The sequence below is a fragment of the Acipenser ruthenus genome, chromosome 7 (genome assembly GCF_902713425.1).
Source record: "Acipenser ruthenus chromosome 7, fAciRut3.2 maternal haplotype, whole genome shotgun sequence".
In the NCBI taxonomy this organism is placed as follows: Eukaryota; Metazoa; Chordata; class Actinopteri; order Acipenseriformes; family Acipenseridae; genus Acipenser; species Acipenser ruthenus.
The window spans coordinates 57,658,274-57,683,491 of record NC_081195.1 but is presented as its reverse complement, the minus strand read 5'-3'; the positions used below and the strand labels follow the sequence as shown (position 1 = coordinate 57,683,491).

Sequence of the window (25,218 nt, the reverse complement as noted above, 5' to 3'; positions counted from 1 at the left end):
AATACGTTAGTTATTCCATTTTTTTTTAAGACCCAGATCATGTACAAGTGGATAGAACCCAAGATCTGCAGAGATGATGTACAGAATGCAGTGAAGCTCCCTCCCTCTGGGGAGAAGAAAGCTTGCCCGCCATGTAACCCGGGATTCTTTAACAATGACATGGCCACCTGCACTCCCTGCCCACCTGGGACATACTCAGATGGAATGACAGGTATGCAACCCTACACCTTAATCAGTGCATTAAGTATACAGGCGTCTGCCAAGGCTGGATCTAGTCTTTAGTCTTCAGCAAAGCTTTTAATACTTTTTTTTTAAATGTTCTGATATAAAAAAACACAAAATAAAACTTGTGGCTAAAGAAATTTCTAGATGTTCTAGATGTTTTATCCCTGCAATTGCTATAATACTATTAGATGGAAAGTAAAACAAATCAATGATAAGATTTCTGAAGAAAATAGGAAAAAAAGATTTATGATGAATAAAAAAACTTGCTCTAAACAATAAAATGCACATTATTACTATATCACGCCACCCCCTACCCCCCTTACTGCAAAAGAAACATTCTACAACTATACAGTGTGCACACTGACAGACCAGGCTGAAAGAACCGCCATAGAAAAAACGGCAAACCTTGACATATGCAGGTACTGCAAGTGCTCTGTCTTGACGTGCCTGCGTATGTCCTGGAGCTGAAGTGGTTAATTATCTTGCTGTGTATGTCAGTGTATTTACTTTGCCTCCTTTCAAGAATGCAAGACCTGCCCTGCTGGAACAGAACCAGCGCTAGGTTACGAGTTCAAGTGGTGGAATGTTTTGCCTGCTAACATGAAGACTTCCTGCTTCAATGTCGGCAACACTAAATGTGATGGAATGAATGGTGAGTGCAGTCTTCCAAATGAGCTACACTCCATGCCATTACATTTATGTTCAAACACAGCGACTGCTAGTGCTAATATATTCACTGCTTGAAATTCATGTAAAATTACTTATTTTACTATATATATATATATATATATATATATATATATATATATATATATATATATATATATATATAATGTGTGTGTGTGTGTGTGTATTTTTTTTACCTGTTTCTAACCAATTTGAACTGGCTTATTTAAATGTCATCTCATCACTGTAATCCATTAACCAATCAGGGGGACTGAAGACAGACAGCCTTCATTCTTGCTCTTAGCCAATCGTCTATTTTCACGTACCAAACCTAAAGTAATGGATATTGCCTGGAAAGTCTCCTCTCGGACCCATCAAGTGCATGACCAGTAGGGGTCGCTGAATCAACATGATGTGATCTCTTGCCGATTTTGTGTAATAAAATATATATATATATATATATATATATAAATATATATTTTCTCAAATGTAACCCTTGGGCATGCAAAGGCAATGTAGTGTGGGCGATTTGGCACGTACAGTACTTTAAATAACATTCCTGTGAAGTACCCCGTGGTAGTGCTTTTACTAGGTGAGCCATTTGGGGCACCTCAAGTTGAATTTCTTTCTTAAAGTTGCTGCCGTACAATTTTGTATCCCTTTACATGTTTTGCTGTAGGAGGAAGAGAAGGACAGAATATAGAAATTGGAATTACAGGGCTTGAATATATGTGGGCAGGCCTGACAGTGTTTTGGCATGCTTGGATATGTTCATTTACTTGCAATAATGGATTATGCACAGCAGCAGGAAAAGAGCACTTTAGATTAAAATGTGCACCTTAGGGGTTCAGCATGCTACTGAAGTTCTTACAATTTGTTTAAAAATAAGTCATGCCCTCTGGGCACATCAGCAATAACGATATAGCACAACATGTCTTAGATGAAGCTTGATTGTTCCCAATTGGCCTCATCCTGTCAAAAAATAGCACATTGTAAAATACTGAATGTGAGCTGAATGGCTTGACAATCAGTTATAGAGACTTTTAACTGTTGCTGCTAAAGTAAATTCAGCTTGGGACCTTTAGGCACATACATACAATTAGCATGATTCTTTATGATTTGATGTCCACATAATTAAACCACAGCATAACTATCACTTAAAGGTGCTAGAGGGCAGTGTTTGGTCACATTGGTAGTGCAGTTTGCAGCATCCTAAGTCCCAATTTCGTTTTTTGTTTGTTTTCAGTGTAAATTGCACCTAATATTACTATTTGTATTATCAAGTATTAAACTACTATTGAGTGCTTTTTATTTTTTCTGTTTTATTTCTTAGGCTGGGGAGTAGCAGGGGATCACATCCATAGTGGATCAGGTGGCTCTGACAATGACTACCTCATTCTAAACCTTCAAGTCCCTGGTTTTAAGTAAGGCTGCTTTGTGGAAGAATCAATGTTATCCTCTGCTTTATCTGGTAAAAAATCTAAAGTGCAACATTTTTCTTTGTTCCATGTATTAGACCTCCAACTTCACTGACAGGGGCTTCTGGCAATGAAGTTGGTCGGATTACCTTTGTTTTTGAGACCATCTGTTCTGTAGACTGTGAGCTCTATTTCATGATGGTAAGTACAGCAATGTCATCTGAAACATGCATGTTTATTTACTTCTCACAAGTAGAATAAACTTGGGTGTTGTAAAATTAAAAATGATATTGATGCAATGACCTCATTATACCAACTAATGCAAGCAACAGGTCAATAGTTTGCTTCAGTGTCGGCAGTGGTTTACAGTGTTTGTTCTACCTACTAAGTACTACTGCCACTTAAGAGTAGTCCAAAATAAGCGGTGTGCTTTAGTACCCAGTAGCACTACTTTGATATTACTGATTGGCCACTGGGGTATTACTTAACTGCTGCTGATAAATTAGAGTCTCAGGTGGTAAATGCAGTCATTTTTAGAAGTTCTACTTGATAAAAATGTTACTGTCATGTATTTGACTCTTAGCAGTGGCAATACAGCAGTAGTAAAGAAATTTAGATTTATTTTTAGAAAGCACTGTAGAACTGTACAGTATGATGTAGACCAGCAGGTGAGTTATTGAAAAAGCATTCAATATACAAAGAATACATTTATAGGTATTCATACATATACAGGTATTCATCTCTCTAGAAGGTATTGGTTCAAATCCCAAGATTTTTCTGACAGTATTTTGCATTCACAGAAGTAGCCAAGAGATAAAGGGATCCACCATATAAAGATATGATATCTACAAAAGGAAGCACATTTTAAACACTGGGTCTAAACTGTTTTAGTTAAATAGTGTATACAGTACTAATTGTTTTATTTTTTATAAATCTTTCATCTGCTTTTTTTTCCCCAGGATGTGAACAGAAAGAGCACCAGTGTGGTGGAATCATGGGAAGGGACCAAAGAAAAACAGTCGTACACTCACATTATGACAAAAAATGCATCTGTTTCTTTCACCTGGGCATTCCAGAGGACAAACCAGGTACAAGAGGTAAGTGCAAATCCATTTAAAGTATTTCAATCGATGGACTTCAGATTCTTACAATACCATTTTAAACCCACTGTGGCAGGGCAAAGCCCTTAATGTAAATAGTGTGTGTGTGGAAATGTAAGTTTGGCAGGAGTGGGGTTCAGTCTGTCCCTGCCAGCAGTCACAGGTGTGGCCATTCCCCAATTAGGTAATAGAGTGCTAATTGGGGAGTGGCCACATGCATTTAAGGGAGGAGAAAAAATTTGGCTGGGAGAGAGAGTAGGTAGTCGTGTGCGTACTCTGTATTTTGTGCTTGCCAGTGAAGGCGAATGCCCAGCCTGACATTAGTGTTTGCGGTCAGTATTGTTTAGTTTAAATCTCTTATTTTGGGCCTTGTGCCCTGTTTTTGTTCCAGTTTTATTTGTGTTTCTTTAATAAACAGTGCTTAAACTGCAGCTTTTCTTGTCTCTGAGTCTCATTCCTGATGCTATCCTGCCACACCCACGAATATAAATCACTTACAGTTGCTGCAGCTTAAGCAAAGTGAAGACCACGTGTAGTAACTGGTTTCACAGACCCTGGTTGGCACTAATCCTGGACCTAGCGTTACTTTAAAACAGGGTTCCGCAATATATAGCCTTATACGTCCCCTCGTGTTGATACAACTGTTTAAATATCTGTGCACTAGAGCGGCCATTTGAAAAGAGCTTTTAAAGTTATAAGTGTAGAAAGTTGTCAAGATGTTTACGTACCTGTAATTTCTTTTCATTGTTATTTTAAATAGTTGTAGCAACACCTGGGGACATGTAAAGCTGTATTTTTTTAAACTCAGCTACTTACTCATTAAGTACTTTTAAAGTAGTGCAGGATTGGTGCTAATCCTAGTCTCTGAAACTACCTGTAAATGTTCTTGAGTAATTTTTCCTGATTCTATTAAAAGTGCTTTAACTTTCGTTTTATAATCATGATTTATTCTGTTTGAGTAACATAAGTATTATGGTTGTCGCTCCAGTTTTCCCCATAATTTAACCCCAGTGTTCACTTTCATTTTCCTTACTATTTCAGACGAGAAGGTTTGTTAATGACATAGTGAAGATATACTCCATAACTGTATCGAATGTCCTGGGTGGAGTTGCCTCTTCCTGCGATGCCTGTGCCCTCGGACCCCAGCAGTCTGGATCATCCTGCGTGCCCTGCCCACCTGGCAACTACATTGATAAGGACAGCAACCAGTGTAAAGAGTGCCCAGCCAACACTTACCTCTCTGTACATCAGCTTTCTGGCAAGGAGGCCTGTATCCCCTGTGGGCCTGGAAGCAGAAGCAATAAGGTATGTTAAGTGTCCATCCGGTTAAACTTGAAGTCATTTTATTGTATCTTACTGCCCATGTTCTTTATATGAAGGAGACCATTTTACACCAAAAGCCCCCAACAGCTTCACCAAGTGGAAAAGGAATATTGCAGTTTGCATGGTTGGTTTTTTGTTACTCTATTGGTGCTTTTGGGTCTTCTATAGAGAATAATGGCTTTACTACTAAGTAAAGCTCACCAAATGTAGCTCACGGTTGATGTATTCCTAATTTATTTTTTTCCCCCAGGACCACTCGTTTTGCTTCAGTGACTGCATCTTCAGCCACACCAGTGAAAATCAGACCTTGTCATATGATTTTAGTCAGCTGAGCCCTGTGGGATCAATAATGAATGGACCAAGCTTCACATCCAGAGGAACTAAATATTACCATTTCTTCAACATAAGCTTGTGTGGGCATGAGGTAAGGCTCACGTTATGCCCCCCTTGTGTGAATCATTCAATAAAAGAAAAACAATCTCTGCCCAAGTGTAACTGCTGCACTCTTTCACAAGCATGAATGTACAAGTGTTGAAGATCAACTTTAAGTGTCTCAGCTACTTGATAAACTGAGGCGGCCTACAATGAAACATTTTGAGAATAGACAAAGGCACACCATGAAGTTCTATTGTTTACTGTCGGAGGATGTTTGTAATCGATGCCCACAAACTTAGTGAAAATGTTCAGTGACTGATTCGTCTCAGAAATGCTTTATACCATGCTAATAGGAGGCTTTGGATGTATTCATTTCCAGTTATATCCGCACAAGGCTGTTCTGTTCTATGGGCCCATGATGACCTTAAGATGGATAGAAAGAGGCTTTTATTGAAGTCAAGTTGTTTAAGACAATGACTGGGTAGTAGGTATTAGAGGTTACTAGCCAAGGACTCCAGGGTATGCAAATGACGTTATTACACTGTGGTCGTGTTATTCAGGGATTTTAGGCATTCGGTTGCTCTTAACTATTTATTAACTTTAGGTACGCCCCATATTTCTAAAAATAAAGGTTGTGGTATGTACTGGTCTGAAATTAATAAGATCACATTCTAAAAGCAATTTACTCCAAATTGTCATTAGCAATTTTTTTTTTTCTGAAAGGAAAAATTCTAAACAAAACAAAATTCTAAAACAAACCAAAAAAAAAAAACTGAGACCGTTTACAAACCTATACTTTACATGTTTGAGTCATTTTATTTCAGATCTGGTGATTGTTTTAGGTACAGTTTTTATGAAGATGTATTATTTTTAGGGGAAAAGGAAGGCTGTTTGTACAGACAATGTAACAGATATGGCAGTAAAGGATCTACAGAATGAATCAAATGAGGATACTAACATTGTGGAAACCTTCATCTGCCAATCAACGATCATACCATCAGATGGGAGGGGATTCAGGACTGCCCTATCTTCTCAGTCCATCAGCCTTGCTGATATATTCATAGGTGAGGACAATTATTTTGAGCCTGACCACAGTACAGGGTTTATTTCAATACTTTACAGCATTTATTATTCAGTGAGTCCCAACACCCTCACCTCTAAAATTAGGTTTTGAATTCATATTAGAGAAAATCTTGTGCTTGGTTCATCCATTAATCATTTTCTTTCCTGACACCCCTAGTGGTTAAAGTGGCTGTTCTATTACTAGTTCTGAGTGCATCAATCAACACTACGAGTAGACAAAATAACATTAAATATCCTGTTGCTAGAAAAGAAATGTACATGTGTATCCCTATATATATACAGTCTTTCGCTGATGTTTAACAGTTCTGACTATCCTAAAACTGTTATTAATATTCATAAATTGTTTCAGAATTAACAATCTACCCATTTTAAGTATAGGTACTGTATGTGGCTTGTAAAACGTTGTAAATTTCATTTGCAGGGGCCACCACTGACACCACTCTTGATGGCATCACTGCCAAACCTGATCTGTTCCCTGACGCATCCAAAAAAATACCAGATGTCCATTTCTTTTATAGGTAAGTGAAGCACATTGCTGTAACAGTGTATTTGGTGGTTTTAAGCATGGCTCTATCAGAAAAAGGTTTTATTTTTATGACTGGACCATGTCTGCAGCTCTGACTTCTCTTTCTCCCCAGGTCTCCTCAAGCCACCTCCTCCTGTGACCCAGGCCGCACTTCTGTCATATCATTGCGCTGTAACCCAGAGAAGACTTACCCAGGAGAACTTACAGTACCAAGGTATTAGTTCTTCAGACCTGTCAACACTGAGTTTTCAAAATAAGGGAGCTTTTGTAAACTGAAATCTTAGTGGCTGAATTGAAGTGGGTACCTACATAAGACAAAGGCATACAACTATTCCACTTTATTACTTGGTAGAAGGATAGACTGTGGTACGGTGCTCCTTCCAATTGCTTTTAAAAAGGAAAAATATCAAACAAAAAAATAACCATGAAATGCTTCACAATCCGGTTCTGTCTTGGCCCCTGTGGTTCTTATTGTACTGTTGTAGGGGGCTGATTTGGCAGCAACCAATACTTTGTAAATAGGTCAATAAGTCCATCATACAGAAGGGAAGTTGTCAGATACATTATTATAAGTGTTATGGAATTGTTCCATTGCAAAAGAAAAATGCAGGTGACATTTTACCAGTTATGAATGCTTAAATAGGTGTTGCTGATAACGGGTTAGAATGAGATTTGGTCTCATGGCAATAAAATAAGAGCCTGCAGCATTGAATGCAATTCCAGGTAACATGTGCATGAGCTCTAACATCACTATCCCCGTTCCTTGGGGTCTAGCTACCATAATCATTTCCAGCAATTGCTTTATAGTTATTTCTCTTTTTGTGTCTGTCAGCAAATGCCCAGCAGGAACCTGCGATGGCTGTGCTTTCAACTTTATGTGGGAAAGTGCAGAAGCCTGTCCACTGTGTACAGAAATGGACTACCATGAAATAGAGGGAGCGTGCAGAAACGGAATCCAGGTACCTGCATAGATTTTGTTAATTTTATTTTACAATTATTTTATATTAATTTTACATTTAACGGAAGTAAGATTTTAGTGGAATAGCAGTTTGAACTGTTTCAGGTTTTACTGTGAGCTTAATTAGTCATACCTGTGCTTAACAAGAGAATCCATACAGGCCTAAACAAGCTCCCACTAGAAAGTGGAATGTCTCTGCTATGCAATGGGAGTCTTATCCATCCCTGGATTTCAGCGGTATGACACATGCTTGCTTACACATTTTGCGTTCTGTTTTAAGGACACGTTGTATGTTTGGAATGAGCCAAAACTCTGCACTAAAGGTGTCAGCCTCCCAGAAAGAAAGAGCTCTGTTTGTGAGGCTATCGATTTCTGGTTAAAAGTGGGTGCTGGGATTGGAGCATTCACTGCTGTGCTACTGATTTCCCTCACCTGTTACTTCTGGAAGAAAAACAAGAAGTAAGTTACATATTGGGATGTCTTTGTTTGGAGAATATCTTCCTAAAAAAAACACTAGTTTAGGGTTTCTAAACAAAAGTCCAGGAGGTCAAACGTTAGTTGCTCTGCTCAGTTGCATGTAAAATGTATAAAGAACATCATTTTTTATCTGGTCTTTTTAGTGACCTATAATTTTTTTTTTTAATCAATTGACCTGCTTGTGAGGCCGTACCCATTTGAAGACTTATATTGCAATCCACTTTAGAGTAAACAAACCAGCGTATTTCATAATCACTTTTCATTAACTGTGTCTACTGTCATTCTTAACATTTTTTTTTTATTGTGCTTTGAAGAAAAGGAATGTACTATTTTGAATGGTAGTGATTTACATCATTTATTTGAGACAAGCAGATCTCCTAGACCAAATATATATATATATATATATATATATATATATATATATATATATACAGTACTGTGCAAAAGTTTTAGGCAGGTGTGAAAAAATGCTGTAAAGTAAGAATGCTTTCAAAAATAGACATGTTAATAGATTACATTTATCAATTAACTAAATGCAAAGTGAGTGAACAGAAGAAAAATCTAAATCAAATCCATATATGGTGTGACCACCCTTTGCCTTCAAAACAGCATCAATTCTTCTAGGTACACTTGCACAAAGTCAGGGATTTTGTAGGCATATAGTCAGGTATATGATTAAACAATTATACCAAACAGGTGCTAATCATCAATTCAATATGTAGGTTGAAACACAATCATTAACTGAAACAGAAACAGCTGTGTAGAGGAATAAAACTGGGTGAGGAACAGCCAAACTCAGCTAACAAGGTGAGGTTGCTGATGACAGTTTACTGTCAAAAGTCATACACCATGGCAAGACTGAGCACAGCAACAAGACACAAGGTAGTTATACTGCATCAGCAAGGTCTCTCCCAGGCAGAAATTTCAAGGCAGACAGGGCACAAAGGCACAAAGAAACGGGCAACGTTGAGGACCGTAGACGCAGTGGTCGGCCAAGGAAACTTACTGCAGCAGATGAAAGACACATCATGCTTACTTCCCTTCGCAATCGGAAGATGTCCAGCAGTGCCATCAGCTCAGAATTGGCAGAAAACAGTGGGACCCTGGTACACCCATCTACTGTCCGGAGAAGTCTGGTCAGAAGTGGCCTTCATGGAAGACTTGCGGCCAAAAAGCCACGCCTCCGACGTGGAAACAAGGCCAAGCGACTCAACTATGCACGAAAACACAGGAACTGGGGTGCAGAAAAATGGCAGCAGGTGCTCTGGACTGATGAGTCAAAATTTGAAATATTTGGCTGTAGCAGAAGGCAGTTTGTTCGCCGAAGGGCTGGAGAGCGGTACACGAATGAGTGTCTGCAGGCAACAGTGAAGCATGGTGGAGGTTCCTTGCAAGTTTGGGGCTGCATTTCTGCAAATGGAGTTGGGGATTTGGTCAGAATTAATGGTCTCCTCAATGCTGAGAAGTACAGGCAGATACTTATCCATCATGCAATACCATCAGGGAGGCATCTGATTGGCCCCAAATTTATTCTGCAGCATGACAACGACCCCAAACATACAGCGAAAGTCATTAAGAACTATCTTCAGCGTAAAGAAGAACAAGGAGTCCTGGAAGTGATGGTATGGCCCCCACAGAGCCCTGATCTCAACATCATCAAGTCTGTCTGGGATTACATGAAGAGAGAGAAGCAACTGAGGCTGCCTAAATCCACAGAAGAACTGTGGTTAGTTCTCCAAGATGTTTGGGCCAACCTACCTGCCTAGTTCCTTGAAAAACTGTGTGCAAGTGTACCTAGAAGAATTGATGCTGTTTTGAAGGCAAAGGGTGGTCACACCAAATATTGATTTGATGTAGATTTTTCTTCTGTTCACTCACTTTGCATTTTGTTAATTGATAAATATAAACTATTAACATGTCTATTTTTGAAAGCATTCTTACTTTACAGCATTTTTTCACACTTGCCTAAAACTTTTGCACAGTACTGTATATATATATATATATATATATATATATATATAGAGAGAGAGAGAGAGAGAGAGAGAGATAATATGATGTGATCAAAAAATATTATGCAATGCTTATATGTGAGAGTTACATAACATAAAGTAGGTTGAAATGCTAATTCAAAAGGAGATTTTCATTTTGAAATGTTTTGAAGCCAAAATTGTATTGCTGTGTTTGTAACACAGGTTGGAATACAAGTATTCAAGACTGGTGATGACTGCGAATAAAGAATGTGAGCTTCCTGCTGCAGACAGCTGTGCTATAATGGAAGGGGAGGATAATGAAGAAGATGTGGTTTATTCCACTAAGCCATCCTTACTAGGAAAGCTAAAGTCAATAGCCACAAAGGTAAATTGTCACAGATTAATAGGTTTAATTACTTTTTTCCCCTTCTAAGAATGCTAAACTATATATATATATATATATATATATATATATATATATATATATATATATATATATATATATATATAATCTCACCTGTCAATACTCCATTGCAAGGCAAAATATCTGCCATGCTGGGCTGGTTCAATCTTTTTTTCCTTATTTATTCTCAAAGCTCTTCCTTGTTTTCCCAAATTTTAACTTTTCTGATTTCATATTTCTCTCTTTAAACAAGACATTTTAATCATCAATATGATTTAAGGCAACACAAATATGTGTTTAGAAGATGCAGTAGTATTGCTTGTGGCATGCTATTAAATGACAAATCCCCAACCCCTTCCTGATCAAGAACAGATTTTGATCCGTTCTTAAATTTCTTATTTATAAAATTGAAATATAAAATAATAATAATGGGATGCGGGCACAAACATTCATTCTAGCCTTGTATTGTGGGGTTTTTGTTGGTTTTGACTCAGATTTGAATAAACTAATCTATTCACTTTTTTAGGGAAACGGAGACATTTTTGAATCTCTTCAACTGAAGTCCTCTAGATCCCACAATATATGAAGACTTTTTTCAAAGGGGAAAAAAGATGTTTTTGAATATTAAGAAACACCTGCACACCTGCCATGTGATTTGGACACATGGTTGCCAGTCTGGTGATAAGTTCAACTCAGGAAGAGATCCTTGATGTGAAGTTATTCAAGATTTGACTGCTCTAATTTTAATGTTTGTTTGCATATTGGTTACTTTTATATGGTCTGCTAGTAAATTGGAACAAATGCTGGTTCTGTAAATTCAGTCTTTGACCTCCTAAAGTGATGTTTAATATATTAAAATTCACTATTAAGATAAATATATCAGCTACAGTGAACATGACAAAAGGGCTGCAGAATGATTTACATGTTTCTCATTATTTCTCTTTCATGTGAGATTATGCCTGGTTTTAGCTGTTCTGCAGTAGTCTGTCTGAAAGATGGGCTTCTTAGTCCAGTAGTCAGCAGCTCTGTACGCGCCTCTCCTCTTGGCTTCACTACAGACGCTCATCCCTGGTGGTGGTTGAGAATGGAGCCATGCTTCGCTTCTTCCCCGCAATAGTCCCTTATATTTGTATCAGGATTGCTCAATGTATTGTGTAAGATGTATTCTTACTGCATAAATTTTGTGTTCACTCATCTCTGATACAAAAGCACCGTTTTCATGTTATGTCTTGCACTAAGATATTCCCTAAAAAAAAAAATGAAAACCAAAAAAACATTTTGTTTTCATTTTTTACTAGTTATTCTAAACGTGTTCATATAATTTGAAATTACGATACTGATATATTTGAGTCAACAGTACACACTGTACTCCTTATTGATATTTTTTTCAGTAAAACCAAGTAGATATTTAAGTTAATGTGGTACATTTAAGTACAGCATAACACTAGCAGGGTCTTTTAAGTGCCCATCACCCCCCCCCCCCCCCCCCAGATAAACATTATTTTCCTGGGAAATGTAAATATTACATTTTGGGAACTGAGAATTCAGCCTTGTAGGTTGTACCCTCAGGGAGCTATATGAATGAGCAGTACACAAACTGATTAGCCAAATTACAGGAAAAAGAAAAGTGTTGACATAAAAAAATGTATTGGGGGGCTTGAGATGACATGATGCACTGCTTCCTGTTCTATAGTATGTCGGCACATGGGGCTCTTTTCTTTATTGTAATTGTATATATTTTTATTTGGGATAAGAAACCTATGTGAAACGTGTGTGCTTAGGGAAATAAATTATTACAAATACTAAAAGGTATATGGTTACAAAAATACCCTTTTGATTTTATTCCTAAACTGGAAAGCAATAGAAAGAGGGAAAGTGGTTTCTAAAGCTATCTTGTATGCTGATATGGCTCTTCATGTGAATATACTTTTTATATATTTTGTATTGTGGTGAATATTTTTTGCTGAGTTGTAAAAATGAATTGTTAATAGAATACGTGTGTGTGTGTGTAATACATATACTGTGTATGTATGTGTGTATATATATATATATATATATATATATATATATATATATATATATAAAATATCAAATTATCCATTATTATTGGTGTATGTTTCGTTAATAAAAGTTAATGGCTTTGGGAATACTTAAGTCATTGTTACAAAGTTTTTTTTATTATTATTATTATTATCATAGTTCATATTATCAATTGACAAAAGCATAACTACTACCTTGAATATAAACATTTACAGCTTTGGGTAGCGGCAATTTTATCAAGCAAGCCTCGATCAAAGAGGTGTATTACTTGCTTGCTTATGGGTGTTACATTGGACTGGTAATCCCATCTCTTAGAGTCATTTGGAGACCTATTCATATTCACATAACTGTGCTTTCTACTTGCTAATGTCCAAATATCAGTCAGTTGTGAAAAGGTGAAAATTGCTAGCATGTCGTCATACCACTCTCTGCTTTTCATGCAGTCAACTTTTTTTTTTTTTTTTTTGCAGTACAACCTTTTTACAAGGATCCATATAACCACATTTGTAACAAACAATACTGAGTAAATTCAGGCACACATATACAATGCACATTTTATTAATCATGTGTAATTTAGTTTCTTATGTAGTTTATGATTACGTGTTTATTAGAGATTCATTTACACTTGAAACTGTTACCTGTGGTTATTAATTATAAGTTTATAGAACCTTGTAAGCATCAACTAAAATTCAGCATGAAGTAGCAAAAAAAATATTTCACACAAAAAGCCTATTTTTTAAAAATCATGTTAGTTGAATACTAATCTATTCAATCTTTATTAATAGTATATTTCTGTAATACTGTCATTTTGTGCTGTTTAAACTACCAATTTATGGTAATGAACCTCATGTACATAATGCTAAATCAATTACATCAAGGAAGCTTACAAAAAAATTAAAAAAATTAGAGGGGAGGAAAACTAATTGCAATAGATCATTCCTTTAACGCGAAGTAAAACTGACAAAGCAACTCATGGTTATTTACACAGTATAATAAAACTATCAAAAACATAAAATGCTAAAAACATTCTATACAGGTTTCTACAACAATGTCAGTTATATGTACACCACTTTAAATAATTTAATACACAACTTCTACATAAATGATACTAGTCCGCTTGAAATTCACAATCTGTGCATATGTTTTCTAACAGTCTTAACAGTTTGAAAGTGAGATCAGGCAGATTAATGCGAGTCACAGAGATGATGTGGTGGAGTCCTCAATTTCTCTCCCGTTGTAGATGGTTGGGACGTAATGTACTCACAGAGATGATGTGGTGGAGTCCACGATTTCTCTCCCGTTACAGATGGTTGGGACGTAATGAGTACTCACAGTTGCTGAAAAGAAAGGAGTAAAACATTTAGAAAATATGCAAAAGGCACACTTAGAACAAAGACTATTTGCACAATCTCAGAGATCTAAACAGCAGTGGATCTAAAAATACTGCTGATTTATTCATCCACTTAATAACATTACTACATACAATTAAAAAATACATTGAAAAACCTGGTGTATACTTTCTTGGGACTTTAAGGTATTAAGATCCACCACTGTTTAGAACATCAGGGCTTCTCAAACTCGGTCCTGGGGACCCCATGTCTGCTGGTTTCCATTCCAAACGAGCTGTCAATTACTTAACTAGACCCTTAATTGAACAGATAATTTGCTTAATTAGACCTTTTTACTTGTTTTCAGCTCTTGAACAGTTGCAGATTTCAAGTTAGCTATACCATTTGATAAGTAACTTGAACTGCAACTGTTTAAGAGCTGAAAACAAGTAAAAATGTCTAATTAAACAAATTATTAGTTCAATTAAGGGTATAGTTAAGTAATTGAGAGCTCGGTTGGAATGAAAACCAGCAGCCACAGGGGGTCCCCAGGACCGAGTTTGAGAAGCCCTGATTTAGATCATTAAAATAAAACCAAAGCTCTTTTTTTGCAGTGAAAGTTAATGGGTCTCTTTAAACCCGATAACAGCCTCAATTTTTAGTTTCCAAAGTATCAATTCTGTTATATGATACATTTTCTTGCTGTTTTACAGTCAAAAGCTCACTTATAATATCATATCTTATGTTGCAAATAAGTGTGCACTCCAAAACAAACCTCAAACAATGTCAGGGTGCATGTTAGATTAATTATGTTTGTGCATATGGTACTTACAATGTGAGTATGTGGTGGCTGTACCACTAACACTGAATCTGTTCAGATGTAGTCTATGACTGGTTACGTTCTTTTGTGGCTGAAACATGATGATGTGCACCTTTGGAGCAAACATGCAGCCCAGGACGACAAACCCACTCAGGCTGACAGAGATGCACATGGTAGTGGTCTGGACCTAGAAAGATAAAATAAAGCGCATATTAAAAACCCTGAATATAAAACATATATTATTACACAGAAACACCGACTGCCCAGATTTACATAATCTTTAGCTCTGGCCCTTTTCCCTACATGATAAGAACCAGGATCAGGTACATTTAAATTCCACAGACCCTGCAGAATTCAACAAAGCTTGCTGATCCCTTAAGAGAAATTCAGGGTTCTTACAGAAGGCAGGCAGGAACATATTTAAAAATACCCTCTGCTTTTATAATCTACTTAACTTTTGTGTAGCAAAAACTGGATAGCACAGCTGGAAATGAAATTAATTAAAAATGACAAATGCCCATCCCCTATGTTTTGAAAAGGCTTCTAGCCTGGTGTAATTCTTGCAATATTCTCTTGTATCTTGAACTTGGGAAAACTGTAATTGTATGTAATTCAGGTAAATATGAGTTTTAAACTAAACAAAACAAACACTGACTATGTTTACACCGACTTTAGGCACCAAGAATGGGGATGAATCTTTTTCTTGATTTTTTTGATCTTCATACCATCATTGAATTATACATTTATAGTTTTTGTTGATGAGATTTGCCAGCGTGGAACACCTGGAGGGGTTAGGACAGTGGCAAGTTGGTTTGATAAACATTGTTCCAAAGGTCATAATGCATACAATTTCAGGGACAAATTGAAGAATACTTATCTTACTGAGACAGAAATACACTTCCTTATCTCCCATATTCCCACTGCAAATCTTTTGTCTAAAAATACTTATCATACAACTTCAGAACATATAACCCAAGAGCCAATAAAACTTGATATTAAAAACAAACAAACAACACAATTCTCATGAATTTTACAACATACTTCCCAGAGTAACCTCAAACTATTTAATCTGTATATACATTTATTTATAAATAACAATTACAAATATGTTATGTAGTTGAGATATGCACACCACCAGACTGCTGCTGCTGATATTAACTACTGAAATCTCAACAGTAAGCGAACTGTGTTAAACTTCTTATTAAATTACGAAGTACCTTTCGAAACATGCAATGTTTTATTGCACATAATAAAAAAGGGTGTGCAATTTTTGAAAAAAAAACCTGCTGTCCAAGACAAAATGCTAGAAAAATCTACTTGGCCTTCTTAAAAATCTACTTGACCCTACTCGTCGTGCAAAACACACACAAAAAAGTAGAATATAATTTGTAGGTTATATTTAACAGTGAAAACAATCAATCAATTAGTGATTAACAGGGGCAGATCTAGCCTTGTAGCTTGAATGGTTCACTAAATTCTTCAAGATACACAAAAGGTTCCCTGTGACCCCACCTCACCTCAACAAATGTATAACATACTTTAAGGAAATGTTCCTTTCAGTGCAGTTTGGAACACATTGGCTAGTACATTTAAGTACCATACTAAGAGTACAACTATACTGTAATTAGCAACACTTGGGAGTTACTTAAATATAAAAATAGCTTCTGCCTGTTTTTTCCACTCTTTCTCTATAAGCTGAATCCAACTCCTGATGTACAGGTGTTTTAGCTTGTTACATCACAGACATGAAATGTGTGTGCTTAGGTGCTATACTTCCACAATTCAGTTTCAGAGTGTCTTTCTAGCAACAGAACGAACATAGGACAAATAAAGAAATAAAAACTACTTGTCCGACGGACAAAGTATAACGGCAAAACTTGTGTTTTTTATTTTTTTCTATATTAATCTCACATATCACATGGAGCTCTTTTTCATTTGCCATTTTTGAAACTGTTGCCCAACTTCTGGTGAGGTGGTAAATAAGTACAAGGTATTTTTGTCATATTTCAAGCAGCTAGTGCTTTTACTAATATGATTACAAAGTTCTTTGTAAATTAACAAAAGGTACATTGTATTACACAACTAGAAAAGTGTCTTTGATCCCTTATCTTAGCTTGTATGTGGGCCGTAGCAACCAGTGTAAAAGTTACAATTCCTGAGAAGGGTAGGTCAAAGTGATGATATGCCTGTGTGCTTTCAATTAGAATGCAATTCACTTACTTTTTTATGTGATGACCATAAACATGTCTAATAAGCTCACTACTTACCCTGTAATCACTAGAGGTCACATAAAAGATAGGAAGGAAAGCCAGCCAGATGATGCAGGTGGTGTACATTGTAAAGCCAATGAATTTGGCCTCATTAAAGTTTTCAGGACACTTCCTGGTCTTAAAGGCATACACAGTACACAGGATTACCAGCACTACGTCATATGTCAATGAAATTAACATACTGGAGTCTCTGACATTACATTTCAATATAACAGTCTCCCTCTTTTCAGGCAGAGTAAACCTTCTAGTGCCAGGAATTTCCAACATGAGCCATACAGACACCAACACAATCTGGACTGAGATCAGGCTCATGCAGATAAAAACTTGAGAACTAGGACTGATAAACTTGGGCCGCTGGGTCCCCTCCTTCACACCATTGAATATCCTGGCAATGCGATTTGTTTTCGTGAGAAGAGCCGAATAGCACACAGCAAAGGAGGTTCCAAGGCCTAGGCGACGCAAGGTGCAGATCACAGGAGAAGGCTTAGCGATGAAGAAGAAAGTCATGCAGTAGGACATAAAAACACCAAATAGTAAAATGTAGCAAAGTTCACGGCCTGAGGCTTTAACCAGTGGTGTGTCATCATGTTTGATGAAGACTGCCAAAACCATAAAGGTGCAGATGAAGCCAACGCAGGCAATGCTGATGGGTCCAATGGCCCAGACATCCTCCCACATGATAGAGTCTTCAGGGAGATCATAGCAGCCTCTCAGATCTTCGGAGGGCCACTGGCCTGGGTTGCAGGCCATGCACGTGAACTCATCAGCTAGGTATTCATAAGCCTCACAGGGAATACAAATCCAACAGCAGTAGTCCCCTGCCTGCATGTTCTTCATCTCGTTTCTGGCACATGGCTCACTGCACTGGGAGGTGGGGACTGAGTATCTGGGCCAGTGAATCAGTTCATTTTCTAGGGACAGGGTCTCTGCCCAGTGGCCAACCTTTACATAGGAGTATTTTCCAGAAGTTTTCTGGAAATTAAATATATTATAGCGGCCAATTCCATCTCCATAAGCGTCAAACTTCACAATGTTGTCTGCATCAGGAGGCCAGTAAGGGGCTGTAATAAATAAATAAAAATAAAGGTTAAATGGATATGCAATTTTGTTTTATATGAATGTATTCAAAACTCCATCAAAGTATAATCAACACTCTTCATTCTGTGCTAAATATCCTTATAATAAACACTTAGACCATCACACTTGATACCAACTGGCACCTTCCTTCTGGTGGACTCAAAGATATAGCACAAACTGGATTGGCACAATGATTGAGTAAATGACAATAAATGATATTCTTTAAGAAAAGTTGTTTGGAAATCCCTTTTTTTAAAAGTAAAAGTAATATATCTCTGAAAAAAGTTTGATTCGGAGCCGCACATACAGTCTGTCTGACTTACACACTCACACAACACATAATGAAGTTTAACTCCACTGTATTGGAGACTGTGTCTCACTGCTCCTTCCTCATTCCCCCTTGGACAGTCATCACTGCCCTATTGGAGCCAGGAGCTGATTCAATGCATTTTTTTTTTTACATATATTTCTTCTCTGACTAATGAGTAATAGTACATTTATTGGGTATTACTGGTACTTGGAAACAATGTCTATACTCGTGACAAGTACTCGTTTATACTCATACCCGGGCACACCCCTAATCAATACACCATTGAAGGCTGATATAAAATGAGTAGGTTATTTCTATGTAAGTGTAGTATCAAAGTATACTGTAATATGTTTGTAGTCTACGAAAACATAACCTGCCCTTGAGCAAGAATAGCATCATCACTGTGTTATTCATCAAATCAGTGTTGTATGAAATTTCAAATTAGTTTAAACTTTTTCTAATGTATTTAATTGCCTGAAGTTATTCAATCAGCCAGCAGGTATGAAAGCTAACCAGCATTTCTTTTTGTTCCTGGGTTAAAATGTTGAAATTCATTAATTCACATTAACATTACCAGTCAAGCAAGGGCTGAATTTTCAGACCTGATTCCTCTATAGGCAAGAGGGTTATAATAACTATCTCAGATAATATTTCAACTGGCAGTTTTATGAGATTTAACATACTTGACAAGCAACCAGCCTACCCCATGGCATTATTGTGGAGCTTTCTGTTTAGCTCCATAAATCACTGAGAACATGTAGCAATTCTTTATTAGCATGAAAGCACAAGGTGATTATATGCATTTTAAACTGATTATGCAAGTATGCAAGTGTCTGTTCAATCATTTTTTTTTATTTTCTGTACATAGCCGAGTGTGAGCAAGAAAGCAAAATCAGCAACAACACCCCATTGGGAGAGATTTCAACATGAAGGGGAATGTTTTAGGACTTGAGGCTGGGTTTATACTGCCAAACAGGGAGTTTCTTTAGGTATTAAATTGTCAAGAGTATCTGTTTCGCCACATGTTTAAGTGTAGGCAACTTAAATGAGGGGGTGATCAAAATCCCAAATCAGTGCTAGTCTCTTAATGATTTTTTTATACAACTGACCTAACAGGCTCTTCTGTCTCTAATCTCTGGATGCCAATACAGTATGTTCAAGTGTCTCAGTTGCATTGTCCGTTTTTTAATGCATGCAAAACATGGATCTGTTTGGCATCAGTGTGAGTAATTGCTGGCAGTGTACTTGATGCCATTATACTCAGGTTCAATTTTGGCAGAGAGCAGCAAATAATAAGGCAACTAGATAAAAAGGTAACGTGATATCTACATAATGTCCTCAATTTTCTCCAACACATTAACAAATGAACACCATTTGCTGGACCCTTGGGCAACATCTGTTGTCATAATGATGAAAAATGAACAACATGTGTTTCCAGGTATGTTCATCAGCGTAGCTCTATTAAATTGAGATGTATCAAATAAATTAAGTAACTATACTGTACTGATCCTCTCATTACATTTGTGCCAATGATTTAAATTATAAGCATGTCTTACTTCAAACTGTGTAGCAATGTGTTCTTCATTTTTTTTTTTTTTTTTTTAATAGGCGTATCAATAAAGATAACTGATATTTCAGGAGGGACCTAGATTCCATTTGTTTTCCAAGCATTACAAATATGTGCAATTTGACATGACACCTCTAGGTGGCAGACTTATACCTAGAAGTACTACATCATTTTGTAAACGAACCACAAAAAAGAACTACAAAAAATAACTAATGCCAGACATTTATAAGAAACACCATTATAGACACACTCTGTAAATTCTGTAGAATTATTCTTTTTCTGTGTGTGTCTTTTGCAGCGATTAAGAGATAACTTTAACACAAAAGGTAATGGCTTCTTTAAGGGTATTGGAATGCCGGAAGCAAATTCGGTTGCATAACAGCTCAAGTTAAAAATGGACTAGTAACAAATAAACATTCAGGTTTGTGTTATATAATCCTCGGGTTCCCTGAGCTCAGACTGCAGGCTTTTGCTTTGTACTCACCTAGTGTATCCCTATACTGGTAATTATAGCCCAAAGACCCATATGATCTCACGTACATATTTAAATGATCATCTCTGTTGTCTCCATATACAGTACACACCGCAAATCCTGCTCAGTTGGCTACAATTCTACATAGGTATTACTACTATTATACTGTTTCTTGATATAGTCAGGTTTCTGCCCCTGGTGATACTATCCTTTTGTGACCTACAAGGAAGAAGCTGATCTAAATTTAAAACAAAATGCAAACAACAATGAAGGAAGAAAAACAATGCTCAAACCCAGCATAACTGCGCATCAAGGCATTTTGCAACACAAACGTCAATGCCGAACTGTTACAGCAGGGCAAGCACAAAAAAGGCTGCAAGGCAGAATTACTATGTTAAATGTTACCAGATTATTCAGCAAACACATGTAAGTAGGAACAGATCATGGGCATGCATTGTTTATGTAAAATGTTGAATTTCCCCCATGTGTGCATGCACAAAACTAACTGTAGAGACTAAAGAGCGATCTGAAGTCATTCAAAATACATTGGGGTCGACAGTAAACCTTATTGTTTATCAACAGGCAACAGATTACTTCCCTGGGGAAGCTAGTTAAGGGCTTTTGTTATTATTTCCAAAATGTTAAACTAACATGCATTCATATCATATCACTTTCGTCAGCTTTGCCTCGTTACATTTTTGAGAATGCTGCAATTGAAACATTGATAATATAATTCCAGGTGAGTGTGAAACATTGTCTAATGCAATTGTCATCATCACCACATTTTAAACAATACAAGGATATTGTTGATTCTGAAGTAAAAGTGAAACTCATCGTTCTTTTCTTTCCCGGTTTAAAATAAATAAATGATACAAACATTTCTACACCAGTGAATGAGGGAACGAGCAGTATGTATGTGTGTTTAATCAGCAGGTATGTGTGGTGCAGCAGAATATGAGGTGCTGTTTCAGACAAAATTATGTCAAAGGGTCACGTTTCGGCATGCAAGGAATCAGGTATGGGTCACGGTTGGCGAGGGAGGGGTCAGGTTATGTTGCGCAAGGAGTCTTGTTTTGACCCATTGCACCGCAACGTGATTCTTTACGTGTCACAACGTGACCCTTCAGTCACCGTATTTGACAGGCTTTTGTCTGAAACGGCACCTCACAGCAGAACGCCAGGAATAAAAGGGTCCTGCTTACTCAGATCAAAGCTGCAGTAAAGCCATAGGGGTCTGCTGCTGAACGACTGGGCCACGTCTAACAGAGAAGGACCAATGATCGTGTGTATATTCCAAGGTTGGACTTGGGTGAACTGCCTGATGGACAGGGAATTCGTTTTGGGATAGTAGATCCCACCCAGTATAGAAGACAGGTTTTCTAAGCGGGACCTCCATTTCTTAGCGAAGTAGCGTGAACCGTCTTCACGGCACCTTTTCTTTGATAGTTTTGGTACACTGTTTATTTTGCCTTTTTTGTACACCGGCCCATATGTACCATTGCTGGTAGCATCACGTGGGGTTTCTGTATGTCTGTACTATTATTACTATTATTTATTAGCAGACGTCCTTATCCAGGGCGACTTACAATTGTTACAAGATATCACATTATTTTTACATACAATTACCCATTTATACAGTTGGGTTTTTACTGGTAAATATACCTTGCTCAAGGGTACAGCAGCAGTGTCCCCCACTAGGGATTGAACCCACGACCCTCCGGTCAAGAGTCCAGAGCCCTATCCACTACTCCACACTGCTGCCCTTACTTTATGTAAATAAACCTGCATGCCTGCAGGGCGTGTCAATCCCACCCTTCCAGTCTCCGTCTCCTGTCAATCATGCAGCGCTTACGCATCCACGTCATCTCATTCATTCCTTCAATTGTGCAGGTCCCCTCTTACAGACATCTACAGGGATTTCAGGTCAGTTAATGGACATGAAACCCTTGAGTAAATGGAAGTCTTACAAACATTTGCGGTTATATGCTCTTCATTGTTTAAAATATGTTATTTTTATTGAAGGCAGATATGTATATGTTATAATGTTGCATTTATATTGAATTACAGTACTATTTTTTTTTACATTCTGTTTATGTCACGTTGATGGTAAAGGGTACGTGCTTTCCTTTTGACTTTGTAAAGTCTTTAGATCCAAAACCATCCATCATGGTTTTGGATCTAAGTATGCAACAGTGGCAAGTGACACTGCAGTGGGATATTTATTTATTTATTTATTTATTTATTTATTTGTACTGTGTAACAGCTGCCAGTTTTGAGTGGTAAAAAAACAACAATTTTCTCAGTTTTTATTTCGGTAAATTGAATGCACAGCACTCGGTTTATCCAGTGGCCATTTGGAGAAAAAGTTGTTATCCATTTCCAAACCCCATCCAAATTACATATTTTGTACTTCACTGAACTTCCCTGCAGCGCGTCGCTGAATAACTCCCCCCTAGTCAGAGCAAGAACATGTTCCTGTCTAGAACAATAACACAATGTATACTTTTAAAAAGTGTGACTTTTAAAGCAAATTGCTCTGATGGCTTCATAGCCCATTCCCAGGGAAACATCTTTGCAATAACTGCTATTTGATAAAACCAGACCTGTCTAGCATGTATTGCATAAGGAGGGATGGGATGGTACACATTTTGGTTGCAATATAAGAAGAACAACATGCACATACATATTCTTTTTTTATTTTTAAATCAAGGCTTTAAAAAGTTTGTTAGCATCTCCCTGGGAGATTCATGCCATACAAGGAAAATTATACTCCCAATTAAATTGCTATTAGAAAGTAAATTAAAACATGGCTTTCAACAGCTTCAGCTCTGCCCTTAGGGGTGATAGTTATTACTTGTATTGTAACGCTTGAAATGTTTTTGCTTACGATTGTAAGTCGCCCTGGATAAGGGCGTCTGCTAAGAAATAAATAATAAAAATTTTGTTAACATATTATTAAATAATTAAGAAATATTATGGCGGTTATATATAAGCTTGCTACCATTCAATTTTTATTTTTTTGTCAAATCGACGATTAATATCTACATTTATTTTAGAAAGAATTTACCATTTTTTTCGATCTTTATTTTTCAATTCAAGCAGAGAATGGGTAAAATCGACCTTTATACTTAAAAAAAAAAAAAAAAAAAAACTTTTTATGCCATTGAGAAACGTCTCATTAGTGAAGCCCCTTTATCATATTCAACATGCAACAAAACCATGGTTACCAACAGTCTAATTGAAATAACATTTGGTCACTGAAGAGCTATACCTTGTAAAGATAAAGATCCTACACAAATTTAAAAAAATGTCAGAAATAAACCATAGAAAACGCAGCATATAAAAGTGTATTACACAGACTTTTATAGCATAAATTTAGGAGTAAAAATAATATGCACAGAACAAAACATTAGATTGTTGAACAGAACTAACTTGCACTTATTCTTCAGCACAGCTGGAGTCACTAGAAGGTAAGGCAGATGGGCCCGATTCGTCCTGCCGCGGAGACGTTGGCCAGGGGATTGTGCACAATACAAGTGTTTTCCTCTTTTGCCCCATTTTCAAATCAAACTAGTAACTGTTACCGTATACCTATAGTAAAAGCCTACCGACACCTTAACCCGCTAATTTAAAAAGTAGGTGCTTTGAATGACAGCCGGTTGAGCTGGCAAATGAAAGTGCACAGTCGGTACAGGTTTTAATGATTGACAGTCATTTGAACAAACGAGAGCATTCTGGCGCTGCTTCAGTCAACGAGATCTGTCAGAATTGGGTGAAATGTATTTCTCCTTTTTTGCGAATTCGACGTTTAACAAGCTTTACCGATTAATATTGAAAAGTAGAAAGCCCAATTATAGCATAACCAACAGCATGTGTATTTGCCAATCTCTTTAAGGTTATTGTTTGAAATAAAAATATTTATACACCTAAAAGCCTTCTATAATTACATTTAATAAAAAAATTGATGGATAATCATTAAACGTGTGACTTGAAAACATGAATTCAAGGCAGCCTGAAATGGCTTTGTTCTGTTGGTGAAAAGCAGGGTTAGGAATGGCCCATCTCTGTAGGCTTGAAAGCTCACATCAAAGTTTTATATGTCAGGCACTACTGAGGGGTGTTAAAATGGATTGGAGATCATACAAAACTGTAGATATTTGTTTTATTTAGCAAACATTTTGTCTGAAGTTTTGAAAATTACAGATAATGGCCTTATTAACTATAACATATAGTTCCTGCTAATTATTAGCCAGTTACCTCAGACCACAGTAATATTTGATTTTAGATATTGGAACGAATCATTAGAAAAAGATAGAAATTACCTTATTATTTTAAATGGGTGGTTTTAAAGTCCATAACCCATAAACATTCCCAGTTCAGTTTTGAATATAAAAAGCTCAAGTGTATACAATGCAAGATCTAGAGGCTTTGTGATGACTATTAAAATGCAAACAACATGAACATGCCAAACAAAGAAAAAGAAAAAGACCCCAGCAGCTGTGAATGTCGAGTTTATTTACATGTTCTCAACTGCCTCTATTTGACCAGGGCAGCACAAAGAAGGCTTAAAATGAATTTGGTGCAAAATATAAACTTTTTTGCAGAAAAAGAAAAAATATAGCCCCTCACTTCACTTCAAAGTTTCCTCAACCCTCCACAAAATCTACTGAACTTACAATTCTGGCATTAATTCAGTCCCTTAGTATTGAAATTAGGGTCTATAATATATGCTGGGTTGCATCCAATTATATCAGATCCAGTCTGTGCTTGCTTGGATGAGGCATGTTAATTGTGGCGAATGGAACCTTTG

The 25,218-nt window shown here is 36.9% G+C and overlaps 2 protein-coding genes across 5 annotated transcripts in view; one reads left to right on the top strand and one right to left on the bottom strand.

The window, feature by feature from the left end:
* Positions 1-12,010, top strand: part of LOC117414951 (endosome/lysosome-associated apoptosis and autophagy regulator family member 2-like) — a 30,662-nt gene extending 18,652 nt beyond the window's left edge. Inside the window, exons 9-22 of the mRNA XM_034024813.3 lie at positions 31-211; positions 749-877; positions 2,225-2,315; positions 2,408-2,510; positions 3,269-3,406; positions 4,451-4,714; positions 4,983-5,156; positions 5,982-6,171; positions 6,612-6,708; positions 6,829-6,930; positions 7,549-7,675; positions 7,955-8,133; positions 10,344-10,506; positions 11,051-12,010. Coding sequence (XP_033880704.2) covers positions 31-211; positions 749-877; positions 2,225-2,315; positions 2,408-2,510; positions 3,269-3,406; positions 4,451-4,714; positions 4,983-5,156; positions 5,982-6,171; positions 6,612-6,708; positions 6,829-6,930; positions 7,549-7,675; positions 7,955-8,133; positions 10,344-10,506; positions 11,051-11,110 — 1,998 coding nt within the window. The 3' untranslated portion in view covers positions 11,111-12,010. The remainder of the gene's footprint in view (positions 1-30; positions 212-748; positions 878-2,224; positions 2,316-2,407; positions 2,511-3,268; positions 3,407-4,450; positions 4,715-4,982; positions 5,157-5,981; positions 6,172-6,611; positions 6,709-6,828; positions 6,931-7,548; positions 7,676-7,954; positions 8,134-10,343; positions 10,507-11,050) is intronic.
* A 1,096-nt stretch (positions 12,011-13,106) lies between these two features.
* The window catches only part of LOC117414463 (metabotropic glutamate receptor 3-like), a 33,102-nt gene continuing 20,990 nt past the window's right edge, over positions 13,107-25,218 (bottom strand). For all 4 annotated transcript variants that reach the window (XM_034024215.3, XM_034024217.3, XM_034024216.3 and 1 more), the window contains 3 exons: positions 16,980-18,043; positions 14,725-14,899; positions 13,107-13,901 (listed from right to left, as the gene is read on the bottom strand). In XM_034024215.3, coding sequence (XP_033880106.1) covers positions 13,825-13,901; positions 14,725-14,899; positions 16,980-18,043 — 1,316 coding nt within the window. In that variant the 3' untranslated portion in view covers positions 13,107-13,824. The remainder of the gene's footprint in view (positions 13,902-14,724; positions 14,900-16,979; positions 18,044-25,218) is intronic.